The sequence below is a fragment of the Carlito syrichta genome, unplaced genomic scaffold, assembly GCF_000164805.1.
Source record: "Carlito syrichta isolate Samal-C Ts95f unplaced genomic scaffold, Tarsius_syrichta-2.0.1 Scaffold287514, whole genome shotgun sequence".
Classification (NCBI taxonomy): Eukaryota; Metazoa; Chordata; class Mammalia; order Primates; family Tarsiidae; genus Carlito; species Carlito syrichta.
In genome coordinates, this window is record NW_007231610.1 from 233,284 (window position 1) to 254,988 (window position 21,705).

The 21,705-nt window shown below is 41.7% G+C and overlaps 1 protein-coding gene across 3 annotated transcripts in view; it reads left to right on the plus strand.

Annotated features, from left to right (window-relative positions):
- Nucleotides 1-21,320, plus strand: part of NTRK3 (neurotrophic receptor tyrosine kinase 3) — a 206,556-nt gene extending 185,236 nt beyond the window's left edge. For 2 of the 3 annotated variants that reach the window (XM_021709859.1, XM_021709860.1), the window contains 2 exons: nt 17,508-17,642; nt 19,211-21,320. In XM_021709859.1, the coding sequence (XP_021565534.1) occupies nt 17,508-17,642; nt 19,211-19,329 (254 nt within the window). In that variant the 3' untranslated portion in view covers nt 19,330-21,320. The remainder of the gene's footprint in view (nt 1-17,507; nt 17,643-19,210) is intronic. The other variant, XM_008052795.1, reaches the window with a different exon arrangement.
- The last annotated feature ends 385 nt before the right edge of the window (nt 21,321-21,705 follow it).

Below are 21,705 nucleotides of genomic sequence, written 5' to 3' on the forward strand. Positions count from 1 at the left end.
TGACAACAGATCCAAAGGTGTTTGTTAAAATATCCTTCGATGCAAATCAGTGGCTTCATGCCCAAATCCACTTCATGAAATGGGTGGGTAGACAGCGGAGGAGAGAAGTTTTCAGAAGTAGCCACAAGAGCCTTGCCATTCCCTGGGCAGATTCAGACACTTCCTGGAAATGGGGAGTCTTTGGGAAACCTATTGTTGAGGATTGATGGACTTGCCTTCCACCATGGCAGTATGTCATGTCTGGGGCTTTACTGGTCAGCTTTTGCAGCCACGATCTTCCCACCCCCACCCCCCAACAGCAAAACTTCTCTTCCCAGGCTCGTTGGAACTTGACCATATGAGGCAGTAAATCATTGAGGTCCAGAACAAATCTCACTTGACATTTTTATCTTGATTCTTCTGGGGACCTTTAATTAGCATGATTGCAGCACAGGCGATTGCTCCGATGGAATCTGTAATGCTCTTGGTTGGAATAAATGGCTATTGAAGTTTCTCTAGTAACTGATTCGGGTCATCTAGGAGAGACTCTGATTAAAAGTAATTAAACTCCTTAATATGGTGTAATAAGGGCTGGTTGGCAGTGAGTTTACATGGATTATATAAATGCATCAGAACATGAATTCATATAGTTATAAAATTCTCACTCCTTAAAGTCCATTGTGGGTTGTTTGTTGCCATCCATAGCTCCCAGTGCCATGACACACAAAACTACTGTGTGGGCATCTGCAGCTGGTATGGCCACAGCCTCATGGCCACAAGGCCCACAGCCATGGAACACACAGCCACAACCGACAATTATGGCATTCCCCGTTCCTGTTAATGGCCCAGGGGTTATGAGGAACACCAGCATATGCTATGGTTAAGACAGAATTCTAGTTAGCATTATGGGTCCTGATTCTCCCAGTTCCTGAAGTTCAAGTGACTATGAAAATCCCCTACATTCGTAGAGCACACTGTACCAGTGTTTTTCAACCAGGGTGATTCTGCCCCAGGGGACAATTGACAAGTCTAGGGACATTTTTGATGGTCACAATGGGGTCAGGGGTGCTAATTACATCCAATGAGTAGAGGCCAACGATAATACTAAATATCCTATAATACACAGGACAACCTCCTACAACCAGGAATTATCTGGTCTAAAATGTCAATAGTGCTAGTCTGAGAAACATTGTTTCTGTGAAGGAGAAGGTGCAAACATTTCTGTGAGGGGGAAAGTATAAAGGTTTTATCTTTATTTTAAAGATTAAAAAATGGAAGCTGAGAGAGGTAGCGACTCTTCCCTGTCCTACAAGTCTGGGCCATTGCTTGATCATCTCGTTCTCATTCTATTGTTCCTTGCATACACTGCATGGGAGGAAGTGGACTTTGGTGTCCTTACAAGTGTCCAGATTTTATCTAAATACCTAAGGCACATCTTTTGAGAAATCATGACCCCTGATTTCTTATGAAAGAAAGGTACCCCAATTTCACATCATTCCCTTAGGAATCAAAACACGCACATCTCCTGCCTCCTAAGTCAGTGAGTACATTTGGGGGATAATAAACCCAGGGAAATCTCAAAACAATTCATCAACACACAAAAAGTTCCTAAAATATATTGGCCTAACATTAGTCTTTGTTCTTCCACTGATCTTGTAAAATCTAAAGTGGTTTTACCCTGAGTGGAGTAGACCACAGTGCCTGGAGCTGGGAGTTTTTCTATGTGCTGCCATGCCTGGCTGGAAAAGCATCATTTAACAACAAGTGTCTTGCCTCGGGTCTGATGAAATAACGTCAAAGGCATAAGGTTCCTAATCCCTCATTCAAGTGTTGCCACACTTTTTTAGGGGTTGCTGGTGTGCTTTTCTGGGTTTGTGCTGAACATATCACCAGCTTCTTTTCAGGTGCTCCATAGTTTTGCTAATGGTCCCGTCATCGGTCACACTAGAGAGCCTCAGCCCAAGAGCCGTCCTCCTCTTCCACCTCCTACATTTAATCAGATGCCAAGTTTCTGATTGGCATAACCTCTACCTTTGCAATCCTCTGTCGTCCATCCTCTTGGCTCTCATTCTTGATCCCAGCCCTTATTTACCACGTGTCTAGCCTGTGGACATCCTTTAACCCGGGGGCCCACAAACTACAGCCTAATCCAGCCCACCACCTGTTTAGGTACAACTCTCAAGCTAAGTGTGGTTTTTACATTTTTAAATGGCTGGGAAAACTTAAAAGAAGAATCATCTTTTGCAACACGGGAAAATTATATGAAATTCAAATTTCAGTGTCCATAAATAAAGTTTTATTGGAGCACAGCTATGCTTATTCACCACATATTGTCTATGGTTGATTTCACACTGCAGTGGCAGAGTTGGGTAGTTGCAACAGTGCTTGCACGGTCTGTAAAGCCTAAAATATTTACTATTTGGCTATTGACAGAAAAAGCTTTCTGGTCCCAGTCTTAACCAAGCTAGCTACTGTCAATCTTTTTCTTTCTTGTCTTTCATCCCCTTTAATCTGCTCTCAGGTCATTGCCTCTTTCAAATCCTTCAAAACACACCCATTGCCCAAACCCCAGGACTTTCTTCATGGTCTGCCCCAAGTTAATCTCCTCCATGGATTAGTAGGAATTCCTTGCACTTCCCCAGGCGTGTCTTGTGCTTCCCCACTATGGCCATTACTCATGTTGTGCTTTCTGCCAAGAGAAACTTTCCTTTTCACCTTTTTAGAAGGAAGTCTTAGCTTTCCTTTAAGTCTCATGGCAAGGACAGCCTCCTTCAGGAAAGTTGAGACTACTCCTCAGTTTTTGCTCCTCAATCAAGAAAGCTATTCTCACCCTCATTTGTAAAAGAGGAAACAGAGCCACTATGCATCAAATGAGTTGTCATAACTCCTGCTTCCTAAGGCAGTGAGTTCACTTGAGGGGTAATATACATAGGAAAATCCCAAAAGAATTCATCCACACTCAAAAAGTTTCTAAAATAAATTGACCTAACATTAGCCTTGGTTCTTTCACTTATCAAATCTAAAATATATCTACTCTGAGCAGAGTAGACTACTGTAGTTACCTCCTAGGAAATGCCCTAACACTCTTCCTGTACAACTTCTAAGACATGAGTTTTTTTCTGTCACAGTCTGGCTGTTCCAGCTTAGGTTGTGAGGTCCCTCCTAGGTGTGAGGCTTGTGAGAGTTAAGGCACAGAGTTAGTGAGTGCCAGATGGCATGTCTGCCTGAGCAAGGACTCTTTGGGATCCCTGGGACATCCTGCTTTCCCAGGTATATGACTCCTATGAATTTGCAGAACTTCTAAACTGATGTGATATTGTTTTGAAAGAGGATAACAAAATCCAACATTTGGAAATTGATTTTTAGCATGAAAATATAGGACTATTGTCACTAGTTGAGGATACATCATTTAATCTAAACCTCTTATCTAGGTACCCACCCTTGTCTATACCTATTGATCTGTCATCTATCTACCTTCTTTTATTTGTCTATTCTTTTGTCTGTGTGTCCATATTTCCATTTTTTAATAAGGACATAGTCATATTGCATTAGGGCTCATTCTAATGATCTCATATTTTGTCAGTCTTCATCTCTCTATCCATTGATTCATACCAGTTTCTTCTTCTAAATTCTCTTCACAGCTGTAGTTCCAGCACTATCACTCGATTGGTGATGTCTCATTTTTATGAGATTAATCACAGACAGTCCTCTAACACGGTGCTCCTAATTTCCCCTGCTGATCTGGTTCCCATTTCTCCCATAGTTCTACTTTATATTCTAGCCAAACTATATGCTTTGCAGGGGATTTAAAAAAAATCCCTGTTTTAGTTTGCTAGAGATGCTGTAAAGTACCATAAACTGGATAGTTTAGAACAATAGAAATGTATTGTCTTAGTCCCAGAGACCAGAAATTCAAGATCAAGGTGTTGGCAGGGCCGTGCTCCCTCTGAAAGATTTGTTCCAGGCCTCTGTCATAGCTTTTGGTAGTTTGCTGATGATCTTGGAAATTCTTTGGATTACAGATGCATTATCCAGATCTCTGCCTTCATGTTCACATGGTGTTTTCTCTCTCTCTTTCTGTGTGTGTGTGTGTGTGTGTGTGTGTGTGTGTGTGTGTGTGTGTATCTGTGTGTCCCTATTTCCATTTTTTATAAGAACATATTCATCCTGGATTAGAGCCCATCCTAATGACCTCATCTTAACTTGGCCATCTGCAAAAACCCTGTTTCCAAATAAGGTCACACTATGATGTACTGTGGTTATGGTTTTTGAGGGGCATAGTTCAACCCATAACAATCCTCCATTTGCTATGCTTTGTCCATGCTGTTCCCACTATTTGGAATTCCCCCAGCCCCCGCCCATGCATTTCTGCCTGGTGACCATAATTCCCACCTCCTGTTTCCCGCCTACACATGATCATGTGATCACTCCCCCACTACTCTCCCTCAGCTGTGTGTAGACACTGCTCTCTTGACATTCACTAGGCTATATCTCATATTATAATTTTTTTCAGGGCCCCAGTTAACTGTAAGCTTCCCATTCTTTCTTTTGACTTTTTATTTTTTCTTGGCTCCTGGAAGGTTAATATTCAGGTATTTGCAAAATTATTGTTAGGTAAACTTAGAAATGTGTAGTCTTCCCATTCTGTTTTAGATCCTCCATGTAGTAATTGTCTCTTACTCATCTTGGTATTCCCTCTTCCTTTCTCCAGTGATAGACATAGTGGCCATGGCATAGCAGGTCCTCAATATATGTCAGTATTTTAGAGACTTGGAGCACTGTGAAAGCAGGGATTTGAGTTTGTATTTGCTGGTATCTGCTACAGGGCCTGCACTGCAAAATACTGATGCTTGTATCTGTCTATATCTGTCATTCTTTATCTGGGTCTTTGGGGGAGTCGGTGAAACCTGCACTGCCTTAACTAAGTATTTTTTGTGTATCTGTAGTGTGAGTATGCTTTAATAAAATTAAAGAGGACACAAATAAAGATGAGGAACTGTTACTTTATACAGTTGTATGGAGACCTTTTCCTGTCTTCTTTCATCTCCCACTTCATCATCTTCAGCAACTTCAGCGTCATCACTAACCAGGGGAATTCAGAACCAGAAAAGCAACTCCTGGGTTTATATTATTTGATTGTTAGGGCTATGAATTTATAATGTGCCAGCTATCTGAACCCATAGCCTATTCACACCTTAAGATAATTTGCTTAAAATTGATATCACCCAGGAATTTGGACTGTATGGATTACATTTCCCGTTAGACTCTGGCCTTTGTCATTTGTTCATCTTATCCTAAACAGTATGGCCATGACCCTCTCAAGGTAAAAGTTGGGACTTGAAGACTTTGGTTCTGGGGGCCATCTGGTCAAGATAAAGGCATTGATGTTAAGAGAACATTTTTTTTTCTTTACCTACCTCAGAATTACTTTGGGACTAACACAATCATTTTTAAAGTTCTTAAAAGTAGGAATGCTTTGCCAATGACAAGATACTATAGCATAGCCTCAAAATAATGTGGCATATTGTTACACAGATCACACACAAGTCAGATTACATGGTGCTGAAAAATAAGCCTTCGATTCTCTAAAATCCTGATCTATCACATGGGAAACAGAGAGAGCTGTTGGATTTGCTTCCTGCCCTGAATGTCAATGCACAGAGGGGCTAGGAGCATAGAAGCTGAAATGACAACTCCCAGACTCAAGTCCTGGCTCTGTATCTTATTCACAAGGCAATTTGGCATGAGTTACTGAGCATCTCTGCCCTTAGTACCCTCATCTACAACTTAGAAACCATACCATTTCTCCCCTCAGGGATGCTGAGGTCAGATTAGGGAGTCCATGCGCATCACTTCCCTTACTGCCTGGCAAGTGAAAAATGCTTATAGATATTGGTTGTTAGGAGATTTTTTTAGTGGTTATTAAGAAATAAAAAAATATATGAAGCATTTCATTGTAGTGTATATATTTGAAATAGGTCCAATAGCAGAAGGAGAACTATCACATAGAAATTAACAATGAACTATGAAGCGACTTATACAGAAAGTGGGATCTGAGCTGGTGATGGAAGAATTGGATGACAATTGAAGGAGAAAAATAAGTTTGAAGAATAGCATTCAGGACAGGGGAATACCATAAAAGTGAGAACAGAGGTCAAAAAGTGCAAGGTGTGCTCAGCTTAGTTTTTATCCAAACCAAAGGGTAGGGGAGGAGTGGGTGAGACAGCCAGATAGTGGGTTGAAAACAGAGTGTGTCAAGACCAGGGCATGGCCTAAGACATGTGGGCATCATGCAATGGCGCTTTCACATCACTGGTGGCTTCTGAACTGAGTGGTGGATTGGCAAATGAAATGTTTTAGTGATATGATTGGGTAGTCATATATTAGATGCGTCAATGTAAGAACTGGAGTCAGGAGAACATGTTAAGAAGCCCAAAACAGTGGCTATAAAGTAAGGGAGGCAGTGAGGAAGCACAAGTTGGCTTTTGTTAATCATCTAATGTATATCATGTGCCTGGCCTGACCTGAATGCTTTTAAAATTTTTAAAAATTACAACAGCCCTTGTGAGATAGATAATAATATTCTCATTTTATGGAAGGGGAAATTGAAACTCAGAGAAGTTAAGTAATTTACTTAAGGCTTTAAGATCACACATAGCTGGTAGGTGGTAGAACAGGAATTTGAAAGCCAGATCAGTCTGTCTTCAGACCTCCATGCTTTGCTAAAGTGGGGATCTAAATAAAAGGATGTATACATGAGAATTTGCAAAATAAATCATTGATATCTGAATTTTGGATTGATGTGGGGAATTTGTGCTTGGGTAATTATAAGCATGATAGTGATTTAGAGAATCAGCCTGTCAGAAAGGGAAACTGTTTGGGATGGGGATTATAGAAATGTTGGGTTTATGATGATGATACACAATAATAGAAATGGCAAGAAGCCAGTTGTCCTTGTGAGAATAAAATTCAGAAGAAAGTTTATGACTGGAGATAAAGGGTTAGAAGTCACCGCTGTGGAGATGGACATTAGCAGGGTGATGTAAAGAGAGAAGCAGATGGCTAAAGTAGCCCTTGCTACACTGCAATGTACATTGGAATCACCTAAGGATTCTGTTTTTTGTTTTTTTGTTTTTTACTTTTTATTTATTTATTTTTTGAATTGGAGTCTCACTCTGTTGCCCATGGCATGCTTATGGTCACCGTAGCCTTGGCCTGCTGGGCTCAGGTGGTCCTTCCACCTCAGCCTTCCAAGTAGCTGGAGCTACAGGCATACACCACCATACCCAGCTAATTTTTTGATTTATCATAAAAATGAGGTCTTGCCAAGTTGCCCAGGCTGGTCTCAAACTCGTGGGCTCAGGCAATCCTCTCATGTCTTCCTCCCAAAGTTCTGGGATTATAGGCGTGTGCCACCATGCCCAGCCTAGGATTCTGTTTAAATGCAGATCCTGATTCAGTAGGTTTGGGAGCTTAGATTCTGCATTTCTATCAAGTTCTTGGTGGTGCTGTTGCTACTGATCTGAGAACCAAACTTAGCCAGAGGTGAAAGAACTGGTCCTTGAGAAATTACCAAAGGGATTGGCAAAGGAAGAGAAGTCAACAGAAAGAAGGGGAGTAGAAAGGTAGAAAGATGATGAGAGTAGCTCAGAGGTGTCATGGGGGTGTGAGGTGATCAAATTGTCTATATTCTATGCAATGATCAAGGTGAAGGAATGGAGAAAATCTGGTCATGAGGTAACCATTAGTGACCTTCAAGAGATTAGTTTTTGTGAAGGAATTATAACTTGGATTATGGGAAAATAAGCATGAGGGATCTATGAGACAGTGGAGGTTAGGGCTGGAATTGAATTATGCAAAATGTCAACATTCAAAGAAATTAAGAAAATGGGACAAAAGTGAGTGGTATGGTAAACTGAGGAACATTGCTCTATCATTTACTAGGTGAGAGACTGGGAATGTGAGCATGTCTGGGTTTGGGATGTGTACACATACCAAAGATAGAGTTGATTATATATAAATTTCTGTACAAAAAGGAATAGAACAGGAAAGATGGAAGATGCTGGAGAGACAGAAAATAATTGAAGAAGGAAACTACAGATAGGATTGAAGGTGCCAGTTAAAAGGTTAGGTTTGAACACAAGGAAAATGTATTTTTCTCTAATATGGAAAGAAAGAAAAGTAGTTGGATTCTGTCCAGAATGGTACAATAAATTCATGACTAAGTTCACCTCATCTGCTCCAAATATGAAGCAATGACAGAAAACATAAGAAGATATAGCTGGACCTCAAAACAACATAAATAATTTTATGGACCAGAAATGGTACAGAAATAAAAGGTGATTAAAAAAAAGAAAAGGTGATGAGCAGAATAACATTCATTATGCTCATGCTGGGCTCCAAGTCTAGAATCAAAAAGCAAGAGTAAGTATTTAGCTCTGGAAGTATCTGCAAAACTATTATGTTCCACATTGTCAGAAGATCACTTTAAGATTCACTGCTTAAAGTCATAGGGTGGGGCTATTGAGGAAAAGAGTTTGAAGAAATAATGTTGCTAACCTCGATCTTGGAGTACAGCTAATAGGTGTCTGTGAGCCTAAGGAAGTAAGAAAGAAGGGATGATGTTGCAGCCTTTGAGACCATGAACTGAAGTAAGTCATTCAACTAGCTGAAGACTGTTGTGTTGTATCCCCAGTATTCTGTAGGGTGCTCCAAGCCATCATTATAGGATTTAGTTTGAAACTGAAGTTCTAAGAGGCTGGATGGAGGTAGCAATAACAACAACAACAACAACAACAACTACAACAAATTAGACCCTATGAGTAAGAAAAGGAAAAGGAAAAAGAAAAGAAAGTTAGAAAAAAACCATTTTTACTAAAAATGAATTATAATTCAAAGTTACAAAACACATAAAAACTAAAATAAAGATGCTATTATGATATTTATTTAACAATATTCTGAAGATGCCAGCCAATGCAATAAGATAAGAAAGAAAATGGAAGAATTAGAAGACAGAGATAACTGTCCTTATTGTGAAAAATATGATCATACTTCATAGAACATCAAAGGTATTTATAAAATGAACATGAGAACTAATTAGAGAGTTCAGCCAAGTCTTGCTAATGTAAGATCAATAAATGAAAATCAGGATGAACTCAGTGGCTCACATCTGTAATTCCAGCATTTTGGAAGGCCAAGGCAGAAGGATTACTTGCACCTAGGAATTCAAGATCATCCAAGGCAACAGAGTGAGACCCCGTCTTTACAAAACATAAAAAAAAAAAAAAAAAAATTAGCCAGGTGTAGTGATGCACACCTTCATTACCACCTACTCATGAGGCCGAGGCAGAAAAGTCACCTGAGTCCAGGAGGTCGAGGCTGCTGTGAACCATGATTGGGCCACTGTACTCCAGCCTGGGCTGCAGGGCAAGACTGCCTTAAAAAAGAAAAAGAAAGAAAGAAAGACAGACAGAAAGAAAGAAAGAAAAAAGAACGTAAATCAATGTATTTCTCCAATACATTAGAAAATTTAATGGAAAACACATCACATTTACAATAGCAAAAATGAAACAAAAAATATGAAGTAAAAAAAGTATAAATCTAACAAAGGATATGCAAGAGACTATAGAAGAATACCAAACATTATTAAGAGTCTAAAAGAAGAACTGAGTAAATGGAGAATATATTCAGTTCATAGATGGAAAGAACCAGCATAATTAAAATGTTGATTTTCCCCCAAATATACAAATTGAATGCAGTTTTTATTAAGATCACAGCAGTATTTTTGAAGGCTCTTGCTTGATAAGCTTATTCTGTAAATTATATAGAAGAATGAAAGACCAAGAATATTCAAGACATTTTATCTTCAAAAGAAGATAAAGTTTGAAGAGACTTTCCCTAATAGACAGAAAAAAAATTATTATAAAGTTACACAATTATGATGGGGAAGACAAATAGGCCAAGATATAATTGATTTTAGCACTCAGAAAACATATGTACACATGTATATAGATGGATGGTTGGATTAGTAGATAGATAGGTACACAGGCAGATTAGATAGATAGATGACAGATGATAGACATATGATGTGTGGGTGTATGTGTAGTTTTGTGTATGTTGTTGCAAATCAGTATGAAAGGAGGAAATGATTTAATAAAACCACATGTGGAAAAGATAAAGTAATATTGTTACTTCATACAAGTCACAAAATAAATTATAAATTCTGGATAAAACCTAAAAGTAGAACTTTTGTTTTAAATTAGCTTTTTATTTTAAAATCATTTTAGATATACAGAAAAGTTGCAACCAAAATACAGAGAATTACCTTATATCCCTCATCCACTTTCCCCTATTGTAATCATCTTGTATTCCCATGATACATTTGTCACAACTAAGAAATCAACATATCTACATTACTATTAACTAAACTCAACACTATATTCTGATTTCATCAGTTGCCTCCCAAATGTCCTTTTTGTTCCGGGATCCCATCCAGAATACCACATTATATTTAGTTATCATGAATCCTTAGACTCCTGTGTCTGCGACAGTTCCTCAGACTTTCCTTTGCCTTGATTACCTTGACAGTTTTGAGGAACACTGGTCAGATTTTATGTCGAATGTCTCTCAGTTTAGGCTTGTCACTTGGGGTCACAGATTTTGGGGAGGAACATCATGGAGATGAGGTGCCGCTCTCATCGCATCTTGTGAAGAGTACATGCTGATTACATGACTTATCACTGATGAAGTTAACCCTAATCTCCTGGCTGAAACAGTGTTTTCCAGGTTTCCCCACTGAAAAACTACATTTTGCCTCTTTCCATGCGCTTTGGAAGTAAGCCAATAATAGCACACATTCAAGGGACTGGACAGAGTTAAGCTCCACTCTTTGAGTAAAGTGTCTTAGGATTCATCTGTAAGGGAGATTTATTAAATGTACTTCTTTTAAGGGAAAAGAGAATACCATTTGACCTTGAGGAAGAAAATATTTTTAAAATACAGATTATGAATAACATAAAGAAAAAGATTAATATATTTGAATACATAAAAACAAATCTACATGAATGCCCTATACAAAGTTAAAACAAAAATAATAGTTTGAGAGAACATAATTCTAATGCATGTGTTCAATAAACAATCTGCATACAGAATAAATAAAAAACTTCCACTGATAAAAAAGAAAAAATGAAGAAAGTATACAAATGGGCAATTCATGGTTCCTCAACCGGGGAAGTCCCAACTGAGATGATGTACAACTTCAGTAGTAATCAGGGAAATGCATCTTAAAAACACAAGGAGAAAACGTCTACTACACATCAGTTAGGAAGGAAAAATATCTGATACTATCTCATATGGGACTACAGGGTAAGAAGTTCACCCACTTAGTGATTACCAAAATATGAGTTGACACCATCACTTTGGGAAAACATTTAGCAGTAGAGTGAAGGTAGGGATTTAAATATGCCAAACTAGGGATATCCTCTAAAGATGTGCTTCTCCAATGTTTTTGTGTGTAGGAATCACCTGAGGAGCTTGTTAAAATGATTGAGTCTGGGAAGTCTTCACTGCCACCAAACTCCCAGCTGAGACTGATGATTCTGGTCCACTTATCTGTACTTTGAGTAACGGCTCTAGAGTAGAGGTCAGCAAACTAAGACCCGTAGACCAAGGGCCACATTTGGCTCCTGCTTGTGTTTAAAAATAAAAGTTTTATTGGAATATGCTCATTTGTTTACAAGTTGTCTGTGCCTGCCTTCAGACTACAATGGCAGAGTTTAGTAGTAGCAGCAAAGGCTGTATGGTTTGTGAAGCCTGAAATATTTTCTGCCTGACCCTTTTTAGAATAAGTTTGCCAACAACTGCTCTAGAGAAACTATCTCACATGTACATAAAGATATTTGTGTAACAATATTTACCCCAACTGTTTTCTAGAGTAATGGAAAAAATAAAAACAAGTGTCAGCTGGTAAAACAGGCAAATAATTTGCAGTATATTTATAGAATGAACTTAGTTGAATGAATGAGAGCTACATGTATCAACATGGATACATCTAGAAAACTTTTCTTTTTTTAAAGTTTAAACTCACACAAACCAATACTATAGTTGTTTGGTGGATGTATGCATATGTAGAAAATTAAAGCCGGGCTCGGTGGCTCAGCCTGTAACCCCGCGCCTTTGGGAGGCTGAGGTGAGTGGATTGCCTGAGCCCGCGGGTTTGAGACCCACCTGGGCAGGCGAGACCTCATCTCTACAATAAAAAAAAGAAATTAGCCGGGCATGGTAGCATGCGCCTGTAGTTCCAGCTACTTGGAAGGCTGAGGCAGAAGGATTGCCGGAGCCCAGCAGGTCGAGGCTGCGGTGGCCAGGAGCGGCCACTCCACTCCACTCCAGTCTGGGCGACAGAGTGAGACTCCAACTCAAAAAAAAAAAATGAAAAGAAAAGAAAATTAATACAGAGTGCCTGCAAAGGATAATCAGCTATTTCAAAGCAGTAGTTACTTCCGGTGAGAGGGAAGAGGAGAAACAGAGTTTTGCATGGACTCACGTGAGTTCCCAACCCTTTGCTGCAGTGAATTATTTCTTTAAAAACTTGAAGATACCAAAATATTATAAACTATTAATGCTAGATGGCATTAATAGTGCAGAGTTTTGATATCTCTATAGTTTTCTGATGTTTTAGATATTTCAAACATCTGAAGAGTCAAAAGACTCAAGAAAGGAAAACATGCTGAATATAAAGATACATTTAGAAGTTCAAGGAAGCCAATGAAACTGGATTATGAATACCCGAACTTCTCTCTTCTCTTGATTAAACATGAGAAGAAGGTGCTCAGCTATTACAAATTGCCCCTTATATAGTGAATTTTGAGAGTGGGAAGGAGATTTTGCCATATGACTAATATTACTCCATGGCTTATAGGATATTTTGATTCTAAGAGGTCACTTCACCCATGTCATGAAGTGGAAAGAATTTTACTTTTTCTGGGACTAATATTTCACTCCTTTAGCCAAGATCAGCTTATCTTTGGGATAGTCCCTCCCCCACCCCCTTCTGAGTGAGAGTCTTGAAAAATCCATCAGTTACAAGCTGTGAGAGGAGCCTTCAAGATTTCTTCGGGGACAAGCCTTTTGCTTTTGTCTGAGAATCTCAGTGTTTCATGCCCACGTCTCACCCAGGCAGGGACACCCTCCCACTATGACTTCCTGTGGGCATGATTCCATGAGCTAAATCATAGTTGAGGTACATGCAGCCTCAGCCCCTCCCTCCAAGCATCTGCACACAGCTGGAACCAGACTTGGCAACTCTGGCAAGTGGACCAGGACAATCTCGTCACTTGTTTTTCCAGCAGTATGGAGGTGACTGTACAGGAAGAGGCACCCCATACTGAATTAGAGGATCTCACTTCAACATTCTCAACTACAAAGTATACAACAGGGACATTTCAGTGCCAAGTACATTTCAATATCCTTTGTGGCGTGTTTGTTATCTTAGGGCTATAGGAATAGGGCTATGGCCCATGAAATATACAGCTATATTAAAAAGTCCTGCTAGGTGGCATTCAACAACTTTTGTCATATGCCTTATACACATCAGGCAGTGTAGAAGATGCAGCCAGCTAACATCTACCTCCTCTCCTAGCTGCAGCATGCTCCAGCATTGTGCTGTAGTGGGATGTCTTCTTGGGAACCTAATTTCTGAACATAGTGCCTCCCTTATGCATACAATTCAGTTTCTGAGTTATCTCCCCTTTCTGAGATAGGCGTATCTCTCTGATGTAGGTTTCCAGTCATTTCTTTATCACTGTTAACCATGACCAGAGGGAGCACATGTTTGCTATGACAGGGGCAGTCAGCGAGGTTTGCTGAGATGGTATTTCTTGCTCTTTCATGCCCAGCCCATAACCTAGTACAATAAACACATTGTTTATTGTAAAGTTTAAAAATCAAATGCGAAGACAAATCATGCAGCTATTGTAAATAAGTAAAGGGGTGAAGAATAATAGGGAGTGGTGGAGAATACGGCAAACTGGAGAACATACATCTTGTTTAAATTGAGTAGCCACCACTCTCTTTGGTTATCACGGTTCAGAAATATCAGCCCCGTATTGCCAGAACTCTTGGATTTTCAAGGGAATCTAGAACTGGGGATATTTTAAATGTGAATTCTCCTAAGTTTTAAATGTTGGCAACTAAGTTAAAATTTTTTAAAAATACCATTTGTGCTAAAAATAAAAAAAAGACACATCCTAGGGCCATACATGGCATATGGGTTAGGTTTGCAATCTCAGAATAATAAAAGGAAAGATCTGAGAGTTTCAAGCAGCCTGGTTTGTGGCCAGCAAGCCTAGACATTTGGGACTCACCCACCTGGGCCAGTGCCACCAGCCTTTTATTGAATCTGATGGCAGAAGAAGAAAGAACTTAGATTTGACAAAGCATCAGCCACACCTGTGCAAAAGGTACAGAACAAAGCAATCATAACCATATCCCAGGGACCATCAGGATTCCTTAATGACCACCTTCCCATGACCTTGCAAGAGCCACCACACAAGCAGGGAAAGAAGCAAGGGACATGGGACATGTGTCTAAAAGGGAGCTGTATTTTTTTTTTAATCCTGATGCACTCTTTTCTGTCCACCTTTGTTCATACATTGGCCTGGAGGAGATAACTGGGGAGAGAGTTCCTCTGGGTGCCACTCTTGGCTTCTCTGATATCTCACACTCTTTATTGGAGTGTGACTATATTCTGAATAATTTCTTTTCTCTCCAGATACATGACTATATCTTGTACATGAGGTTATTTTTCATCCTTCTTAGGCTGAACTCCCAAAACTAACAGAAAAATGGAAGAGTCACTGTCCAGACAGTTTGGGATTTTCCTTTCTTGGAAGGTCCCAATGCATTACTGTGAGGATGGTGGTTGTTGAGGGCTAGAGAATACAGAAAATGAAGCCATCAGGAAAGCATTAGACCAGGGTCTGCCAGAAGGGAATGGCAGGAAATGGTACTGCCTACCTCCTTAGCTAGGGAGTACCGGTTAGTAAGAAAACTCTGCCCTCTGTCCAGGGCATGCTGAAGGGTTCCTGCTTCCCCTGGAGAATGTCCTCACCATCACTGCCTTTACCTCCTTTCACCACTTACCGGATCTTGGTTTTCCATAGGTGGGAACCACACTGCAAAGTAGTTAGTTACAAGGACTTGGGAGCTATGAAGAGCTGGATTCAAGTTCAGACTCTGCCACAAAGTGAACTTGGGACTGTTTTGCCATATTATCAAGGCTCTGTTTTCCCACTTGTAAACTGATGTTAATACTACCAACCTTTATAGGCTGTTGGTGGAAAATGAATCCACTGCAGGCCATGCCTGGCACTATCTCTGCTTAGATAGATCTGTGGATCCAAGGTGATTAGCAATATGTCTGATGGTAGGATTGTTAGAGCTAGCATTGCTTGGCAATCCCTTCTTTATCCCATGTCTGTCTGCAGCATGGTTCAGACACATTTTACCTCTTCTTACCCCCTACAGAGAGGTGGGGAGGCTGGGGCAACAATGGTGCCCTGTCAAGAGTGGGGTGCCCTCCCATCAGCATTACTCTGTGTCTTATCTCCCTGTTAGTAAGTCATTCTGGGCCTCAATGCAGGACTTCTGTGTGTTTCGGCCCACACTAGAGTATAAAGTGCTTTTCTCACACCCAACACTATGGAAGTGCTAAGGGTTATTGTGACGTAGTAATTTAAGATGACGAATGGATATATTTGAAGAAGAAATGTTTGAAAATAATCCAATAGAGCTCCATTTGGTATTGGGCCTATTATCAAGGCCATAACCTAAACCACTTTATGGAGTAAGGTAATAAAATTCTCTTGTCAGATAACAAAAGGAAGAAGCAGAGACTGAAGGGAAGGCCTTAGAGAATCCAGAGCCAGATGAAAATGCTGTAGGCAGAACTGCAGGGAATTTCTTGACAGATGTTGGGAAGCTCATAGCTCTGGAATCCCAAGGCCAGAGTGTAAGGGTGAAAACCCATTGAGAAAGAGATGATTCAGGTCTGTGAGATAGTCAGAAAAACAGAGAGTTGAAAGTCTAGGGCTCTTTTTGTGTTGCACAGCCATGGGAACTTGCATTTTCTTGCTGCAGTGAATATAAAGGGCTCACTTTGGAAGGTTTTACCTGCTCCCAGCTCAGTGGAATTAGCTCCAAAACTTCTCATCCAATCCAGTGGGTGCTCAGCGCTCCTTCTCCCCTAACCTCTTCCTTTGCAATACCTCTCCTTTCCCAAAAATGATCCCAGAGCCTCTGGCTTGCTTCTCAGGAAACGTTTATTTAGACAGTCCCTGAAGACCAGGCTCTGTTCTGAATTACAGAGGCGTATAGGTACCTCTGGGCTGAATGATCAGGGGAAAACTACTGGCAGTTGGAGGAAAAGGTTAGTCGTGCAGGTCCGTGAGCCATTGGCGGGCAAGGCCTTCTTTGAGGTGTATCTGCCCCTCTTTGGCCTTTCCTCTACCCATCTTCCCCTTTCCCAGTGTCCACTGTGGTCCTGGTCACCCCTGCCCTCCCCCAAGTAAATGCCTTTTCCTTTCTGCTCCGGGGTTGTTCTGAGACACAGGAGGAGGAATGGAGTATTTTGGAGCGGTGCCTCTTATGCTATCAGGCTTCAGCTTTTAGAATCTTGGAAAGTCTCCACCAAGGAAAGAGTTCCAGAGAAAACAAACTTCAGATCCCAGCTCATATGGGAAAGGGCTCATGTTCACGAAGGCAGCTTCAGGGACCTTGGCAGAGACTTTAACAGGCTTGGCCCTGGCCTTTAATGGATCCGACATGGAGCCTTCTAGAGCCCACGGATGCTGCCTGGTCTCCAAAGGAGGCTGCCCCCTCAGAAGCTATAATGACATCTCTTTCATAGGAGTTGTAGTCCTTGAGTCTCCAGTGAACCAATAGCTTTTGTTGTTCTACTGACTTATGCCCCACCAAGGGCAAGAAAGATTTCAATGAGCAAACACCACCACCCCTTCTCACTGCCTCATCATCTCCCCTTGTCATGTTGCTTTCCTCTTAGAAATAAGCTGAATTTTTTCAGTGAGATATCAGGAGCCAGAAAGAGTGTCTTGGGTCCAAGATTATCTCACAAGTCACAAGAATCATCCTTCCAGGCCCAGGAATGGCACCCCAAATGACAGTGATGGGCACAGTTTTGAGACTCTCTGGCCTGAGAAGGGGAATGAGGGCAAGCCTGTTAAGAAAAGTGTTGGACAGAGTTCATGGTGATGGTGAATCTTTCTTCTCTGACTCCAACTTGTGCCATTTCGATAATGCCATTGTGAGATACTCAGAATATAATGGATCTAGATTTTATGCACAGAATAAACCAAAAGCCCCTAGAGGCAAAGCAATGTGGGTGCAGGAGCTTGGGAACACCTGGATTTCTGTATCTGGCATTGTGTACTTATGAAGAATCCTTCTCCGTGTTTTTGCACTTGGGGTTCAATACTGACAATTAATTCCCCCATGTCTGCCTCTTCTGCCAGGGGTCTTTTCAAACATAGACAATCATGGGATATTAAACTTGAAGGACAATAGAGATCATCTAGTCCCATCAACTCACTATATATATGAGGAACCTGAGGTCCAGAGTGGGGATGTGTCTTACCCAAGGTCACATGGTGAGTTACCTCCTTTGACATCTTTGTGTGGAATAGAGACCCTTCCCCTTACCAATTTTGATTCTTAAGACCTTAAGACTCATCAAACCTCCATATAGACATATAGTCCTCTTAGAAGAGGACTGGGGCATGACTAGGTACCCAGTGTGGGACTGGTACTAAAATACCCTAGGTTAGAGAAGTCTCTTTCAGGGGAGGAGGATTTATAGGGTCTAGGTGAGGAGGATAGGAGAAGCAGGAGAGGGGCCATGGTCTAGAGAGGAACAGTGGTATTTCAGACTTTCTCAGCAGATTTTCCAGATCAATGGCCCTTTTTCCCTTTCTCCCCAACACCCAAGAAAGCCCCTGTCTGGGGGTATTCACAGGGATGCTGTCTCAGAAACATCTTATTTTGAAATTGAGCCTTCCTGCAAACATGATATTATAGACAAGGAAGGTTCCCTCTATCTTAGCAAATCTGACTCAGCCCCTGCTGAGGGAGGGGTCCCAACACCCAAAGTGGCTCAACACTGTTTTGACCATAATATGTCCTGAGCAGGAGGAGGGGAAGTCTCAATGAAATCTCTCCTCTCATATCCCCAATATCCAACAGCCTTTCATAACCTCCACATGCCTACACATAGCTTTCATGAAAAGATAGGCATATTCTGTCTACACATCTGCACACACACACACACACACACACACACACACACACATACACACTCTTTATAGACAACTTTTGACTGTAACTTCTTTCCAGATATTTGATCAGGGACACCCACATCTCTCTACATCCTAATTCAGTCCATGGCTATATGACCAGGAAGGAAATGAGTAGTCATGAAAGTCCTCCTTGCTTGAGGCAGCCCATGGCCTGGTGGCCACCAATGCTACTCCTCCAGGGTATTTCCATCCCCCATAAGAATGGAATTATGGGAAGCCTGAGACATCAGCCACCATTTCCTAAACTTTCCACGGACCTGGTTAAGTGAGGCAAAAAGTCAATGAGCTTGTAGATTTGGAAATAGAGCGCCCTCACCTCCTGGTGTGATCAAAAGTGGTCTATGCCATTTTTGTTCCTAGACTTAGAAATGATTCTCTGGTATCTCCAAACATTCTGGGAAAGCATAGCCTTCTCTTCCCTCCCTTAGCCCTCTAGTAACCATAGCGTGCATCTCCCTTATCGCGCACACCCCTCAGCTCATCATCAGGGGTTCCTCCTTTCAGAAAGATGGTCACAGACCGATAGTCTTAGATGAGGTTGTTCCCCCTCTTCCATGAAATCCAAGGCCAAGCCCCCAAATGTTTTACTTACTTCCCTTCCTCGGTTCAATGGAGGCTGCAGCAAAATGGAGTGTTTCCAGTTTCTCTGACCATGCTTGGTTTTAAGTTAATCCCCTCCCCCATCCCTCCCTTTTGCTGACAGTTCATTTGGCTACTTCCAATATATCCGTATCCATATCTCCAGTTCTTCCCCTCCAAGATCCCTCCCTTTTTCCCCCTCCTAGTTTTGATCTTCTTTGGGGGTTTTGGTTTTTACTTTATTTTGCTTTTTTCTGTTTTTTTTTCTTTTTGTTTTTTTATAGGTTTCAGAGAAATTATGTTGAATCCAATAAGCCTTCCCGGACATTCCAAGCCTCTTAACCATGGCATCTATGTTGAGGATGTCAATGTTTATTTCAGCAAAGGACGTCATGGCTTTTAAAAACTCCTTTTAAGCCTCCTTGTTTTGATGTCACCTTGGTAGGCTGGGCCCTCTGAGAGGTTGGAAGCTCTAGGCGTTGTTCTCTTTGGATCCGGGGATGCTAAGTAGAAACTGCATGAGCCACCAGTGCCGCTGCACCCTTTAATACCACCAAGATGGGTGTTTTCCCCCCATCCACCACTGGCAGGGTTGTCCTTTCTCTCCACTCATCACTGTGCTCCTTTTTTTCCTGGCCTACGAGGCAGCTCCTGCCACCATCTTTAGAGCCAATAAAGAAAATAAAAAACCTGTGCACCAGGAGCATCTTTTAAACACACTAGCCACTCTCTTGCTTTACAAAAACAACCCAACCACCATGAGAAAACCTGATGAAGCCCAGTCGTGCTCCAGCCTCACTTTCCCTGCTTGGAAGCGTGGGGTCTCCCTGGCTCTCCCAGGATACCATGCTGTCCTCTTAGTGACCTCGTCGCCCTGCAACCTCCAGTGGGGAAGAGTCACAGGGAGCATCTAAGCAGAGGTGGAGACGGCGCGGTAAGAGAAGGGGAAGCCAGGCCCAAGTGTTGGCACCAAGTTAGGTCTCAGAGGAAAGAATGGAAACCAATCACCTTACATTTTTATTTTGGTGGAAAAAAAATATTCTTTTTTTGGACACACTTGCCCCCTACTTCCTCTTCTCTCTGGAACGGCTCACAGTGAGTGTGATACTAGAAAACTCCTTGGAAAGGAGAGTTTCTCCAGGCTTCTCCTTGGCCCCTAGATCTGCAGTTCTGACAAGCTTTGGCTGCAGGAGGTCTTGCCTGTGAATTGGCCATCGTACTAGGACTACAAGGGACCAAGGGAATCAGGGACCAAGGCCCTTCCTGCTAGTTCATGATCTCGGGATTGGCTGTCTTCCCCCACTTCCACTTATTCTTGACTCTGAGAACTCCAATGGAATCAGCATTTCAAGGTCAAGATGAACTGAAGGGGAAGAGAAGTAAAACTTGACCTCCTCCGGCCCCTCTCATGGCACCAGTGGAAATGTCCTCCTGTTCTCTGGTCAATATATGTGTTTACTTTGCTTGCTTTGACTCATGCCTTACTCCATGGCCACCCTCTCCCAAAGAGGGGGTTTGTTTTCCCTATTTTCAACTTGATCCACTGGGGAGAGGGAAGGGGATGACTTTCCCTTGTTTCGATAAGAAAGGCACATTTGTAGGGCCTGATATGCTCCCAGATTTGCTGACACATTGGTTGGGTAGACTTCTGGCTTGGCCCAGCTCCCTTTGGTCCATGGGCCTCCATTGTGCGAAGTCAGCACAAGCTTCCTGCCTCATGTTGGAGAGCATGGGATAGGGAGATTCCCATGGGGAGCTCTTGAGACAAAATGGTGGTTGTTTTAACCCAGTAAGTTTTGGAGTGATATTGCACAGTAATAGAAAATAGAGTCTACACCTTTGGCAAATTTACCTGGGAGTTCAGATTCCCGCTGAAGGGTTTTACTTTCTGAGTCCTGTGGATGGTGGTTCTTCATGTCAGGATCCCAGCCTGATTCTGCAGATGCCTCCATGGGTTTTAAAAACATGAAGCTTTCCAAGTTCTTGTCCAGTATCTGGGGGTGGCCTCCCAGGCACCTGAGTTTCCAGAGTGTCACCTGGGGATTCAGGTTCTCTCCAAGGCCTCCAGGTGTGTGTTTATGTCGCCCCCTCCAGCTCCCCTCATCCTGCTCCCCACTGCTCCATGTCAGATTCTCCCCATCATGCCCTGCTGACCCTCTGAGTCCAGGCCCTCCTCCCAAGTGTGGCTTTAAGGAGTAAGCTTGAGGATAATGTTTTTTAATTATTGTAAATCATTACCTCATTTTCAGCCTCCTGGGCTTCATCCATCCAGCATTTTTTATTCTGCCATTTTCCTCACCTTGTGCTATGACAATGGGGCGTTGTGTTTCCACAGAGACTTATAGGAGTGTTCAGTGTATAGTTTCTTAATAAACACTTTATTTTCTAATGAAATGACTGGATCGGACCTCTTATTTGGAAATTTTGCAAAAAATATTAAAGGTATAGAAATTCTCGGTTACCCACATTTTTTCCTGTTACTCTTTTAAAGACGTTTCTTAGCTCAGTTCTGTTTACAATCTGTTCCATTGGTTGCTTTCATTGAAACCCCTCCAGATAGGTTAGGCTCATATAGTAAAGTGTTTTTTTCAACTTATTGAAAAGTAACTAGAGGCTCAGAGAGTGTTTACCAGTGTCACACAGCATGAGAGGCAGGAGCAAGGTTCAAACCTGACTCTTGCAGATGCTACTTGGACCACTGAGACGCTTGGTCCCTTGGTGGCTGGGGTACTGTTCTATTGTCTGAGCAACCAAGGCTCGCAGAAATCTTCTCTTCAGA